At 39.9% G+C, this 15,722-nt stretch overlaps 1 protein-coding gene across 3 annotated transcripts in view; it reads right to left on the bottom strand.

The window, feature by feature from the left end:
- Positions 1-15,722, bottom strand: part of fancl (FA complementation group L) — a 63,108-nt gene that overhangs the window by 22,689 nt on the left and 24,697 nt on the right. For all 3 annotated transcript variants that reach the window (XM_057848164.1, XM_057848166.1, XM_057848165.1), the window contains 3 exons: positions 14,685-14,753; positions 4,014-4,164; positions 1,506-1,589 (listed from right to left, as the gene is read on the bottom strand). In XM_057848164.1, the coding sequence (XP_057704147.1) occupies positions 1,506-1,589; positions 4,014-4,164; positions 14,685-14,753 (304 nt within the window). The remainder of the gene's footprint in view (positions 1-1,505; positions 1,590-4,013; positions 4,165-14,684; positions 14,754-15,722) is intronic.

The following is a 15,722-nucleotide window of genomic DNA, read 5'->3' as shown; positions in this document are numbered from 1 at the left end:
GACAAACATTTTTCTACTTTATTCTTGTTTAAAAATACCGTATTGGCCCGAATAAAAGACAATTTCAAGACTCAAGCTTGAAAAAAAAGACTTTTTGAACACCAAATTAATTTTTATACAGAAAATAATTACAGTACATCCGAAACAAATGATAATAACAATATATTTGAGAGAAAAAGCATGTTATTTTGCCTCATTCAAGTCCTAATATCTGACCATTTAAATATGTAAACTAAAGCGCAATCACATTCGTAAATGAATGGCTTCTAGTTTTTGAAATGTAAATAAACCAATCTATTGTGATAAAACAACAAAATTGGAACAACGGCATTAACCATCAAAGTGAAGTCTAACTGTAGTCTTGAAACAAATCTGAATAAGGAAAAAACATTGCAATAAAATAATTCAAACTGGTTCAACTAAAAAGAGTAGCTGAGATCTGTGATGACAGAACATCGCTTCAATGATATCTGGTGCCATCTAGCGTCGTGAATGGGTATAATGTGTAGACCGCGAATATAAGACGACCCCCTCTTTTTCAGTGTTATTTCAATGCAAAAAAACACCGTCGGGCCAATACGGTAATTCGCATTATGAAGGCGGCACAGTGGGACAATAACATGCTTAAAACTTTTTTTTTTTTTTTTTTTTGAACAACACAGGAGAACTATATATTTAACCCTGTATTCAACTTTATAAGAGATGTTTCTAAGTCTAGGAAATTCAGGCACTTCTGGAGCTATTATTTTTTTATTTGTGTGATTCAATAAATGTGCTTTAGGCATTTCAATGAAGTTCAGTGTTTGCGTTATTCAAATTTTTCATGCCAATTTTTACACTTTTACCAAAAATGAATATCGGCTCCAAAAATCGGTCATTGGCTCCTCTGACTGCTAATAATCAGTATGGGTCCCGAAAAACTCATATCGGTTGATCTCTAACTTAAACGTTCCAATTATTATACTGTGCAGCATGTCGGCTACAATAATGTACCTCCTGTCCGGATATTTTATTATACGAGCTAGCGAGCCAGGTAATTTGTTCAATGCCAGATATCCGGTCTAGCGTAGCCGTCATTTTTTTGTGTGGCATTACTGCATCGTAAACAATGGAGGCGAATGTTACAGACGTGGTTTTCCTGCTCTTCTTTTTACAACTGAAAGAATTTGTAAAAGTTATGCTTGAATATGTCTCGAAAAGACATCGAACAATGCCGGAGAATTATAAGCTTCCGACGTCAAACCCACACCCCTCTAGTGGCTTGGCAGTGAATTACAGACTAACGCGTTCCCTTGTTGCAGAACTTCGAGTGCTCACTAACGACGTAGCATCTACGCCGTTGCTCCGCCGTCAATGGAACGCAAAAGCATGAATCAGGCCTCAAACGTAGTGCGGACAGGTATAAAATATTGTCTGAATTACAGGACAAAAAAATTATCCGTCCAAGTGTACACGTAGCCTAAAATAACACTCAAGCGTTACCATTTGAATCAGGTCCTACTGACCATGCTCGGCTCCCAGCAGGCAGCATTCTGGCAGCATTTTTGGGTGTCGAGGATCCACTTCTACTTTAATGGAGACATTGTTTCCTGCACATAAACAACCAAAAAACATTTTAATGCTGTGTTATAGGTAAAATTTGCCAAACCTTACTGAAAATATCCATTCATCATCTACCGCTAAATCCGGGGTTGGGTTGTGGGGGCAGCATCTTTAGCAGGGAACCCCAGACTTTCCTGTACCCAGCTCCTCCAGCGGGATCTCAAGGCGTTCCCAGGCCAGCCGAGAGACATACTAGTAGTCTCTCCAGTGTCTCCTGGGTTGTCCCCGGGGCCTTCCGCCGGTGGGACATGCCCGGAACACCTCTCCAGGGAGGTGTCCAGGAGGCATCTGAACCTCATGCCCGAGTCACTTCAACTGGCTCCTCTCAATGCGGAGGAGTAGCAACTTAACCCTGAGTCCCTCCCGGATGACCGAGCTTCCCACCCTATAGAGAGCCCGGACACCCAGCAGAGGCAACTCATTTCGGCCGCTTCTTTTCGGGTTCTTGTTCTTTCGGTCACGATCCACATCTCGTGTCCATAGGTCAGGGTAGGAATTAGGGCCGAACGATATTGGGAAAACATTTACATTGCGACTTTTTGGGGTTGTGCGATATCATTCATTCATTTTCCATATGGCGGAAAACACAGACAAGGCTGAAAAAGCAGTTTTTGCTCTTGCACTCCTCTTTAAAAGAAACTGCTGTATTTTAAGCCAAACAACTGTTGTGTTTGATAGAACAATATGTCTATATGCTGCCATAGCAGTTTCATCGCGCATTAAGCCCCCGAACTATTTTTAATTTGTCCGTTTTACCCTGAAAACCCCCCGTTTACATATGTCGCGCAACCGCTTTTATTTCAACCCAGCCATAAAACGATGGTAATTAATTTATTATTCAAAATGTCTGTAATTTTTAGCTTAGAATCATTAATTGATGTCGAATATTTAGTTTAAAAAAAAAAAAAAAAAAAAAAATGACTTTAAAAAATGATTCACTTGCATATTTTAAACTTTTAAACAAATTACGTCATAATGAAAAAAATGGTGTCTGTAAAAAAGTCACGGATATCTACCTCATAACTATCGCTTAATTGTATTTTTTTTGTTACTGTCGCATTTTCCCCGATATGTTCGGTGATAAATAATCGATCCAAACAAAGAAAAATTGGAAAAAAAAAAAAAAAAAAACGTTAAAAAGGGTAAATATATGAAAAAGAAAATCTCGACCACTCCTTGATGTCTGTGATTTCTGCATCGCGACGCTTGTTATATTACCATGTTTCACCCATAAAATCCCCAAAAAATCCAGCTGTGGCCATTCACAGCTGTGTCTTGACACTCAGTGATACGTGCAACATAGAGTTTTTGGATCAAAACAAGGTAAGTACGCGATAATATCTCATTAAAGTCACGGCGTCTGTAATTCTGCTCTTGCGTGCTCTCACCTCTAGATAAGGTTTTGCTGTTTAAAAAAAATTTAAAAAACACACCAGGCGCCGGTTTATCAGCGGGGTGTAGCAGATGTCAGGCAGACAGGGCGAAGACAGTGGGTCGAAAAACATCGATTTGGGCATCAAATATGGATCTGGCGACTGTATAGAACGAAGCTTTTCCACATAACGCCTTTTATGCAACACATCCAGTGAGTTTACGGCATCAGAAAACACCGGGTCTTCCATGAAATGCATTTTAAATTCCTCGATCAATTGAAAACAATGCTAATACAGAGACAAAATGACGGACAAGTGGGCGGAACCACACAGCGAGCACGTGGTTTTGTGACGTCGGTGGGTAGGGTCTAGGACTATTGCGCAAGCACATATTGCGATGGCGATGTTCAAACGATATATTGTGCAGGCCTAGTAGGAATGTAGATCGACTGGTATATCGAGAGCTTCTCCTTTGGCTCAGCTCTTTTTTCACCACAACAGACCGGTACAGAGACAGCATCAATGCAGCAGACGCTGCACCGATCCGCCTGTCGATCATGTTGTGGTGGAGGGGTTTGCGTGTCCAAATTATCCTAGGAGCTACGTTGTCTGGGGCTTTATGCCCCTGGCAAGATCACCCATGGCAAACAGGTCCTAGGTAAGGGACCAGACAAAGCCTGCCTCCAAAGACCCCTTATGATGACAAACAAAATGGAGTCAGTTTTCCCTTGCCCAGACACAGGGTACCGGGTCACCCCTCTGGAGCAAGGCCTGTATCCATGGGGCCCGGCCGGGCACCGCCCAAAAAGGAAACGTGGGTCCCCCTTCCCATGGGCTCACCACCTGTGAGAGGGGCCAAAGGGGGCTGGGTGCGTAGTGAGTTGGGCTGCGCCCAAAGGTGGGGGCCTTGGCGGTCCGACGCCCAGCTATGGAAGCTAACTCTTAAGGAAAATTTTTTAAAAATCGCCCGGTGATAAAACTTGTCAGCTGGTCACTCAAGGAACACCGTATTTTCTTAACCAACATATATTACCTTACCAATAGCTATTCGCCTCACAGTGTCAGAACGACTTGGCTTTTCAGGCTCCAGGATCCAGGTCTTTGCGTCAATTTCGTCAAGAACGTCCCAGAACTCAGTCAGAGCCTCGATAACCAGCAGGAACTGGCTGTGGAGTTGGTTCAATGAAGACTAAAAGAATCAGAGAGCAAGCAGAAAGCTCTCTTACTACAGGCATTGCATTGTGGAATAACATACAGTGGAGAGAACAAGTATTTGATACACTGCCAATGGGTTTTCCCATTGGCAGTAAGGGTGTAGCGGTACACAAAAATCTCGGTTCGGTATGTACCTCGGTTTTGAGGTCACGGTTTGGTTCATTTTCGGTACAGTAAGAAAACAAAATGCAAAATATAAATGTGCTAGTTGTTTATTATTACACACTTTTGTGCTTTCAACAATAGGAACATTAGCCTATACAAAGCTAGAATTCTGCTCAAAAATACAAAATACAATATTCTGAAATGTAGATATTTTGAAAAACAAAATAAAAATAACTTTGGCTAAGACTTTTTCTTTAAAATAAATATCTGATGTGCAAAATTGAACAGTTGCAACACTTAAGTGAAGAGTTGTTTCATCTATATTCTTTTTTCCATTTGAATTCCCCACCCAGAGGGCCAACCATCTTCAATGTTAACATTTAACCGTTACCCACGCTGCTCACTGCACTTCTGAGTGGTGCGACGGCCCTGGCCGTTTAATTGTTATCTTTTTTGACACTGTCAGTCATCTGATCGCCGCGTCCGCCACCTGGCTGCCTCCCCTCCCAACGTGGCACACTCTGATTGACGCCGGACGGGCTGACAACGTCACCGCCGCTGACGGGTCACCCGAACTAGCCACTGTCTGACATGCATCCATTATGCAGCGCTTTGTTTACATTTGTGGCAATAACGACACTTGCTTTACGGCAGCTAATCCGATACAAGGTAGGGTAATACTATTAGGTCGTTGTTTGAGCTTGCATACCCGCGTGTGTGTTGTATTGTGCCTGAGTCTTGTTAACCAAATAAAGGCAGCGTTAACAAAAGTAATCTGACCGCTCGTCATTTTACAGTCAACACTCAGAGTTCGCAACTTTGCATTTGACAGCATACGTGCCGCGTACCTCCTCGCCAGCTGTTTGCTCGCTATTCATTCACCTCTGCATTTGATCGCTATTTTGTTACACTCCCGCTTTTTCGGTGAGGTATTTTGTGTTCATTCGTTATTGGATCGTTTTTGTTCACCACTGTAAATAAGAGCACCGGAGCAGTAGAGGTAAACTGCCGTTTTCGTTCAACCCGTTTTGTTTAGTGTAGAAGCCAGGTTAGTGACTGTATTGTTTTTTCTTTTTTACGATCAGGGTTTACTTCGCAGGTGGGGTTCAAGTGTAGTTTCATTTTGTTAGTTGTTTTGGCCTGGGCTTACGGTGAAGCTAGCTTCTTCCGCATTTTGTATATTTTGTTCATTGCGAGTTCGACATGTGTGAATAAATTTGTGTCCACTTGCAACTTGTGTGCGTGTCTCGTTTTATGTTACGCCCTTAGCAGCCGTCCGTGGGACGTAACAGTGGGATTAGGGGAAGCATGAGTGGGCATTCCGCGCTTGCGTTAAATGCGTCAAATATTTTAACGTGATTAATTAAAAAAAAAAAAAAATACCGCCCGTTAACGCGCTAAATTTGACAGCACTTTACATTTCGTCAGAAACTCGTTCGGTACACCCCCGTACCGAACCGAGGACCCCGAACCAAAACGGTTCAATACAAATACATGTACCATTACACCCTTAATTGGCAGTGTATCAAATACTGGTTCTCCCCACTGTAAATACATTTAAAATCTCTTTTGTAGTAATATGAATACAATCCTACAAAGTAGTGCATTCACGAATAAAAATAATGTTTTCACCTTAATGCAGGTAAATGGTGTGTACGATATAAGTGACCAGACTTTAAGAAGTAAAACTGATGTGAGACGCATTAACATAGACACACACAAAGAGAAGTAAAAGGAAAACTGAGAGAGGTGTGGGTGAGCGATACAGATGGTATGAGTGGGAAAGAAATCAGAGTGGAAAAAAATGAACCAAAAAATTATAAGTCATTGTGCCAGCACAGTGCACACAATTAAGCATCGTCCAGGTGCTGAGAGCCTCGGCAATTACAGCCCAATTAATGCCGGTGGCATGATTATGGTTAGCGCTCAGGATAACTATGCTGAACCCAGTTCAAGGAGATTAAAAAAAAAAAAAGTCAAGAAAAGAAATAGAAGCACTGATAATTGAATTTGTGTATCTAAGGCAAGAGTACGATGAGGCAAAGCAGGAATTCAATAAGGACGGTATGTGAGCTGTAGCTTATTGGCTATCTGAATTCTTTTAATGATAGATTGACTGGAATCTCACGACGATGACATTCATCATGTGTCCTCAAAACATCTGAGAAAAATATCCTAAGTGATTCCAAGTTTTAAAGGCATGTGTCTGTAACGTCTAGAACAGGGGTTTTCAACCCAGTCCTCAAGGCACACTGTGGGTCCTGGTTTTTGTTCCAGCCGATCCAGCAGAGACAGTTGAACCAATGAGGCTTCTGCTAAAACAAGCCACACCTGACTGCAATCAACTGATTGCACTTGTAAAACACCAGATTGGGGAAAAAGTGTTGTCATCTTGTTTGGTAAGAATGAAATCCTGCACCCACAGTGTGCCTTAGTGGAATAGGTTGGGGACCCCTGGTCTAGAAGACGCTGCAGTTGCGCAAATAAATACATACCAAAAAAAAGTATGAACAGTGGGCCAAAAAAAGCAATAAAGTCTGTATTGTGGGTTACCTGTAACATTCTTTCCCAACTATACATGTGCCCATTTACTGTATTTTTCGGACTATTATTCGCACCGGAGTATAAGTCGCATTTTTGGGGGAAATTTACATGATAAAATCCAACATATAGAACAGATATGTCATCTTCGAAGGCAATTTAAAATAAAAATACAATATAGAACAACATGCTGAACAGTGTTGTTTTCGTCAACGATGACTATAACGAAAATATTTCGTCGACGAACAATTTTTTCATGACGATGACAAGACGATAACGAGCTAAAAACCTATCTTGGGAGACTAAAACTTAACAACACAAACGCCAGTTTTCGCCTGACAGGACGAGAACAAGACGAAAATGTGCCATAGTTTTCGTCCCAAGTTAACAACGTGTGACAGTTTATGTGTAGTTAGCCTGCCTGGTTGTGAGCGACCCCCCAGCTCACCCACTAATCTAGTGTCCTCGCCAGTCTCCCCATTGCTTGTTCTGAGACACACATGGTATTATTTGTCTTATCTTGACAAGAGAGAATATGCAATGTTGTTTTCGCCTTTAAAAATCTATGCTGAGTGCAAAATGTAACTTGTAGCATTAGCATAGCATTCACTTCCACGTTAGATTTGGCTATTGGTAACGGCGAACGTCCTCCTAAACCAGACATGTTCAAAGTCCGGCCCGGGGGCCAAATGCGGCTCGTGGTCAAATTTCACCCGGCCCCCAGCCTCTGTCATAAAATCAATAACCTCTGGCCCGCACACAGAGTTAATACATTTGTCAGCAGTACTGCTACCAGCATATGAAGTAGCTTACACACTAAATGCTGCTCCCCATTTACCCACTAAAAGGCAACATTACTCTAAGCAACATTACCCCGTGTGACCTTTTACTCCCAATTTTCTAAAATGGCGACAATCAACAAAAAAAGAAAGTTGACAGCGACGGCCGACGCTTCAAGGATAGGTGGAAATTGGACTATTTCTTCACTAAAATACCCAACAACTGCGTCTGCGTCATTTGGAAAGAGACAGTTGCTGTTTTTAAAGAGTTTAATGTATGGCAATATTACCAGACAAGACACGCTGACATGTACGACAAGATTACAGGGAAGATTGAAATCCCAAGAAATTGAAGCAACTTGAAGCTAGTTTAATGTTACAGCAGCAGTGTTTCACAAGAGGCCAAGAGTCGACAGCTTAGCCACAAAGGCTAGTTGCGAGTTGAAATTATTAATTTAAAAAAATAATAAAGCAAATCTGACACACATAATGGCTTGCTAAAATTTGCCTAAATATATTGTTCTACGTAAAGGACGTCAGCCAAGGTCGACCCCCCACATTTTTACTAGGGTTGTTCCGATCATATTTTTTTGCTCCCAATCCGATCTCAATCGTTTTAGTTTGAGTATCTGCCGATCCCAATATTTCCCGATCCGATTGCTTTTTTTTTTTTTTTTTGCTCCCGATTCAATTCCAATCATTCCCGATAATTTTTCCCGATCATATACATTTTGGCAATGCATTAAGAAAAAAATGAATAAAACTCGAATATATACATTCAACATACAGTACATAAGTACTGTATTTGTTTATTATGACAATAAATCCTCAAGATGGCATTTACATTATTAACATTCTTTTTGTGAGAGGGATCCACGGATAGAAAGACTTGTAATTCTTAAAAGATAAATGTTCTGAAAAGAAATTTTATAGAACATGGGGACCTTTTCTTTCATTCTTTGACAACACCGCTACACAAGTGCAGGAATGACATATGCACTGTTATATTGCTCATTTAGCCATGGGGGATGGGCAACGGTACGGTCGCTGTCCATGCTGCTCCTATTTGGTGGAACATTTGAATGTATTGCACTGTATTTTTATTCTGTAACAATTATGTATTGGAAGTGATGGCACGGAAGAACTTTCTATGACTCTCTGGACATTTACGATTAGACTTAGACTTCATGGTTGGTTGTGTTGGATAACTTAGAGTGAAACATTTTTTTGGGGGGGGGGCGGGGGGTGTTCTGTATTTTTGTAAAACCAATAAAAAGAAATTTGAAAGAAAGAAAAGATAAATGTGACTTTGTATATTGTGACTAAATATTGCCATCTGGTGTATTTGTTGAGCTTTCAGTAAATGATACTTTAGCCAGCTGTTCTGCCCAAATGCATGATGGGAAGTGCACCCATGACTGTGCATAGTGGTACCAATTAATATCTCTTCTCTGCGTTGGGAAATAACATAGGGTGTTAAGAAAAAGATCAATTACTACCTTTCTTCCCCACATTGCTTCCCACGATGTTTCTAATCGTAGGGTGAGGGATTGTAAGGCTTTAGCCAATTAAAAAAAGGCTCTAAATGCTGCCAAATTCACTCTACTCATTTTACACTGCCTTTTAGCTCTATAAATAGGTAAAACGGCGCCATTACAGATTAAATGTGACAATGCGTGAGTGGGCCGTGCAGCGCATGCATTAATTGCGTAAAATATTTTAACATGATAAATTAAAAAAATAAAAAATAATTACCGCCGTTAACGGGATAAATTCAATAACCCTACCTTAAGCCTAAACTAAAGACTCTGGATGAGTGTAACATATTATGTCTGTAAGGGTAAATACAATTAGAAAACTATTTATTTAAAAAAAATATACACATTAAAAAAAGGCATGTCCGATATTTTTTTGCCGATTCCGATACTTTGAAAATGACGTGATCGGACCCGATCGATCGGGATGCCGATCGATCAGGATGCCGATTGATCGGGACTTCTCTAATTTTAACCACACGAAATCTGGCCCCCTTTGCAAAATGTTTGGACACCCCTGTCCTAAACTGTTGCACAACTTTTTTTACATACAGTTTGTGGTGTCCAGCCGGGTATAACTAATTTAAAATAATGTAACCTACTGTTTTCCTGCTGTGTGTGTGTATTATTAGATTTGTAGATGCTACAATATTTGCTCATCTGCCAACGTCGATTAAAACTAGATTAAATTAGTTTCGAGTGTTCGTCAACAAAAACTAGACGAAGACAAACATATTTTGAAATTACTAAAATATGACTAAGTATTATCGTCTAAAAGACGAAAACTAAGACGAAAATTAAAATGGTTGCCAAAAACAACACTGCTGCTAAATAAGTGTACAGTATGATAATGTTACATGATGCATGAACAACGAAATGCGGACGTGGCCGGTATGTTAACGTAACATAGCTATTAAGAGTTATTCAGATAACTATAGCATAAAGAACATGCTAACAAGTTTACCAAACCATCAGTGTCACTCCAAAACACCACAATAACATGTGAAACGATATAATAATGTGTTAATAATGTCATACATAAGTCGCTCGAGAGTAAAAGTCGCACCCCCAGCCAAACTATGAAAAAAAAAAAAAACGACTCATAGGCCGAAAAATATAGTATTTTCGATCATTCAATTTTGATTAGTGTTTATCAAACTTTTACAGTATACTGCTACAAAGCCATATGCATCAATTCCAATACTGAAACTATATACTGTATGCACTGTTAGATTGGGACACGCATTGTTGCCAATTTCTGCCCTGAGAAGCACGTCTTGGACCTGCAATAGAGCAAGCAATAATTAGTCTTTCAAATGAACATGTCAGGACTGCCGACAGACAGGCCCTTCCCCCTGCCCTACACACGCGTACACACACACTTACCCATCACTCATCAGACAAAAAAAAAAAGCACTTGGCTTAAATGTGCATGTACGCACACAAACATACACACCCCAACCAACATACACACACACTTCATGTTGTAGTGGGGGAAAGATCCATCACCAGCCCAGCAGGAAGACAGGCTCCATACGGTAGCACTGTTCTGAGCTGGTCTTCACTGTACGCCTGCCATGTATCAACACACACATGCACAAATATGCACACGCGCAAAGACACACGTTCAAAAACATATGCACGCACACCCCCAGTCAGTCCCTCCTACAATGTCTTTGAAACTCTTATAACAATGTTGTTGATATTAAGCAATGGTTTTTATGAGTGTCAAAGCATTGGCATGACGGGCCGTAAGTGAAAGGAAGTGGAAGCAATTAACGCAAAAGCCACAGCGAGGTGGAATAAGTCACAAAAAAATTGAGTTTATTTGACATGAAACCATCTTTTTAACACGTTTTCCTATAGACCCTACCCACCGACGTCACAAAACCACGTGCTCGCTGTATGGTTCCGCCCACTTGTCCGTCATTTTGTCTCTGTATTAGCATTGGTTTCAATTGATCAAGGAATTTAAAATGCATTTCATGGAAGACCCGGTGCTTTCTGATGCCGTAAACTCACTGGATGTGTTGCATAAAAGGCGTTATGTGGAAAAGCTTCGTTCTATACAGTCGCCAGATCCATATTTGATGCCCAAATCGATGTTTTTCAACCCACTGTCTTCGCCCTGTCTGCCTGACATCTGCTACGCTGATATTTACAATTATCTTGTCCACACAAAATCAGCCTATTCTCACGAAAATTTGAAAAACTTCAAGAGCTTGGAGGCTTATAAATACTTCGTTGCTGGTTGGGTGAAACAGGTCCTCGTCCACGAAAATTCGGCAGGAATCTATCTTGTGCTTGGAAAGGTGAGTTACGAAATTTTCAATTCAAAATCTTTTGTTATTGCTAACATCCACTGTCAAGTCTAATGTATTTCATGTCGTTTGTCAATGGAGTTAAGGCTTTTAATGTTTATATGGTTTAGCGATAGCACTCTCACTACATACATACGTGTATGTTGTCGACGATTAGCCTAGCAATGATCTTAATTGTGGTTATTTGTCAGCCCAAAACCCTCTAAGTATATCTTAAATGCATCTTACCGGATATAAAATGACTACTACATAGTCTGTGGTGATTTTTTGGTGCCCAGTTTTCACGTCGAATTGCAGCCGTCCATTTCGCTCTCCTCTTTGGATCCCTCGGAATACGGTAAAACTTCAAGTCTCTCCTTCCATCTTCTCTGTTAGTGCAACCAACAGCCACACACGCCTTCACCATTTTGATTATTAATGTTAAGGAGCAGAAAAACACGCCGTAAATAGGAGGAATGTACGTAGCCGTAACAGGTTAACACTATGTTTTGACGGACAATTGGGCGGTACCATTCAGGAGAGCGGAGTTGTGACGTCACGTGGGTAGGGTCTATATGAGCATCAGGAATAGGGTTGCCAAAAGTCCCGGATTGGGTCAGTTATGTTTGAAATGTATGCTTTCACAAAAAGCTCAATTTCTCTGTTTTTTCATCAAAAATTGGAAAATTGCTCAAAGTAAGCTATTTTCTAAAGCTGATTCCTCAAGAATGGAAAAAGATATGAACTAAATTTATTTTCCTGCTTAAAGAAGAGAGTCTAATCTTTCTTTTGGTGGGTTCCATGTTTACTAGTATATAGCAAAAGAACAGAATTTTCTGTGGGCCTTGGAAAATCAGTCAAAATCCAGTAAAACGGCCGGGAGCGAAGGGGGTTGCACCGGTGAAAATGGCTGGGAGTTAATCAGTTAAAGGTTTCATTGAGTGAGTCCCCCCAAACTGCTCACTTAAACACAATGAGTTGCCACAGCAACTGTTTAACAAGTTAATCGATGATTGACACATGTGGCGCTCTGAAGTCCGCAGCTCTGGCAAGATCAAACCCAAACATTTGTCAATATCGTTAAGTTTAATAAGCAAATCCAGTATGGACTGAGGGCGCACAGTTTGAAGCGCGAAGTATTGAGGGATCACTGTACTACAAAATTTTGAAAAATGAGAGCCGATAAATCAATCATTGTACAGTGGAGACAGAGACGAAGATTTTATAATGTAATAGGGATGTCTTGATCACATATTTTTGCGTCCGAGTCACCTGATTTTGATAATCTGCCGATACCGAGTCCCAATTACCGAAAAAAAGTAGTGATGCACGATAATACATTTTTCAACCGATATCGATAACCGATAATTTCCTGCCCCTTCCATCCGATAACCGATAATGTCACGCCGATAATTCAAAATTTTTTAAGTATACAAAGATCAAATGTTACTGTGCAAAAATGTAATTTAGTGCTATTTTTTTCCACATCATCTGTAAACAAGTAAATTCCAACATCTAAACAATAGCAATGACATTGTGTAATGGTAAGCTTTTGGCAACAATTACTTAGAGAGTAAACACCCAAGTTTCACAAAAATGCCTTTAAAAGTAAGCCATTCCTAACATATATCACATTACTATACTGCAAAAACACCTCCTTAAAACTAGCAGAATAGGACAAAACTGTTGATTGCGCACATTTGGAGGCTAAATCAAGTATATAATTATCGGATTGCATTATCGGTTGAATTTCGTTTTATCTGGATTATCTGTGTGACGTCATAATTGCCATTATCGGCCGATAATTATCGGTGACCGATATTATCGTGCATCTCTAAAAAAAAGTGTTGTTCAAAAAAAAAAAAAAAAAAAAAAGGTTTTAAGCATGTTATTGTCCCACCGTGCTGCTTTCATAATTTGAATTATTTCTAAACAAGAATAACGTAGAAATATGGTTGTTTTTATTACGCTGCTCACTTACACACAATGAGTTGCCACAGCACACTATCGCTAGTGTTTAACAAGCTAAACGATGATTTATGCATTCCGTGCCTTTGAAGGTAGCGCTCTTAAGCTTCTCTGGAAAGATCAAAGCTTAAACGCCTGTCATTCATTCTTAACATTAACGAGCAAACTCCAGTGCACTGATAACCAAGAAAAGCAGCAGGATGCTGTACGAGCATGAAGCAGAAAAACAAATACAGTGGTACCTCGAAATACGATTGCTTCGACACACGATCTTTTTGACATCCGACGTAAAATTTGACTCGCCATTTGTTTCTACATCCGACGACATGTTCGAAATACGACGATTTATGACAGCGCCACAGTTTCTTTGTTTTCCCGCAAGACAGACGCACGGCGGATTTTCTTGTGAGAGAAATCAACATGGGTTCCAAGAATGTTAGTGCAGGTGGTGAAAAAGGTGAGGCTTAACATTGAAATGAAGATGGAAATGATAGAAAAATATGACCGTGGTGTGCGCATTCATGAACTGGCAAAACAATACGGCCGTAGAATGTCTACGATCTCGATGGTCCTCCTCCGACCTCCCTTTGCCAGTCTTTATAAGTTAAGGTGACAATTTTATTGTGGTAACATCGCCAAAGAAATCGCCAGCTTCGTCAGGTTTTTAATCATTTATTAACTTGTGCAACATGCCTACTGTCCGCCGCAGCTGAAAATGATAAGTGAAAGTAAAAAGTCCTCTCTCACTCTATCACGTCAGCCACATGGTGCATTCAGGTACACCACGCAAAACACATCCACCACATTAGAACCCGATTCGTTACATTATTATAAGTATTATTATTATTTCTATGCCTATTATTACATTCTTATTCTGATTTTTATTCATATTTATTTGTTTTGCTTCGTGTAATTGCTATTTTCAATAGTACCAGCAGTATTTGTCAAAGATTTAGTATAGTTTTTCGGGCTGTGGAACGAATTAATGGAATTATAATGTATTGTTTTGGGAAAATCCTGCTCGACATAGGATCATTTCGACTTCAAACAAGGTCCTGGAACGAATTAGCGTATGTAGAGGTATCACTATATATATTTTTTTAAAATTAAAAACCCGATTATTTCCACCCGATTCAGATCCACTGAAAAACGGCGCGATCAACCCGATTTCCCATCATATAATCGGATCGGGACATCCCTATAATCAAACCCCATAACACCATCTTAAAACTTGAATTTTCTAGTCTCTTATTCCAAAAAACATACCTGTGGTGTCCATTTTAAGAGGAAGGGAACTGGCAGGTCAGCTGAGCATTCAGGGGCCTCTGCTGGGTGCTGTTGATAGGGAGGATTAGGCAATTAAAGGTCCTGTGAAGTCATTTTCAAGGTTTGTTTTGAAATAACATTGCTCATAAAGAGCGGAGTGTTTTTCTGAGAATCTACTGCACCTACTGGTAAATTGTTTGCCATGTAGAAATAAAAAATGTAGTAAAAACCTGGATTGATCTGGTTAGTCTATCATGCATTACTGTATTACTCGCATGCTTTTAACAGTCGTGGCGTCATTGCAACACTTAATCGTATATGCAGAGACTTATAATCACCATCAGTTGACAAGACAGCTACCACAAACATTGTGCCATGCCTTCCTGTTGGGGGCTTACCAAGGCAGAGCATTTGGCTTTCACTGTGATAAACTCAAAAACACGCTGCGCTTGCCGGATTTAGGTGGAAAAAATTTTTATGCAGTGTCTCAAGAGTGATTTGGTCAAGGATTCAGGGTAATTATTATATAAAACAGTCCTATGCATTGACTTTGAAACGTGAAAAAAATGAATGGGAAAAAATTAGCGTAACTTTAGCTCGAAATATTTATGTAAAATGAATGATAAATGCCTTTTTTCTTTTAACCAAGAATCTAGACTGTTCTATGTTCATATCTATAGAAAATCAGGGATTGGACGCATTTATTTACAGGAATTTTCAAATTAAAAAGCTCTTTGTTTTGTGATGACCGACACGTTGGATTATGTACACAATAGCGTAATTTTAGCTTGAAATATTTACGTAAAATGAATGATAACTGCCCGTTTTTTTGCTTTTTAACCAAGAAGCTAGACTGTTCTATGTTCATATCTATAGAAATTGCAATTTTCAACTTAAGAAGCTCTTTGTTTTGTGATACATGTTGTATCCATACACAGTAGTGTAAGTTTACATTCAAATGATCAGGTAATTTTTGGCCAACTGCCCGTTTTTCACAAAAAAGTAGACATTTCTGCGTCCATATAAAAACAAAATTTT

The sequence above is a fragment of the Corythoichthys intestinalis genome, chromosome 10 (assembly GCF_030265065.1).
Source record: "Corythoichthys intestinalis isolate RoL2023-P3 chromosome 10, ASM3026506v1, whole genome shotgun sequence".
In the NCBI taxonomy this organism is placed as follows: domain Eukaryota; kingdom Metazoa; phylum Chordata; class Actinopteri; order Syngnathiformes; family Syngnathidae; genus Corythoichthys; species Corythoichthys intestinalis.
Note: the sequence above shows the minus strand (reverse complement) of the source record. Positions and strands in the feature narration are given on the sequence as shown.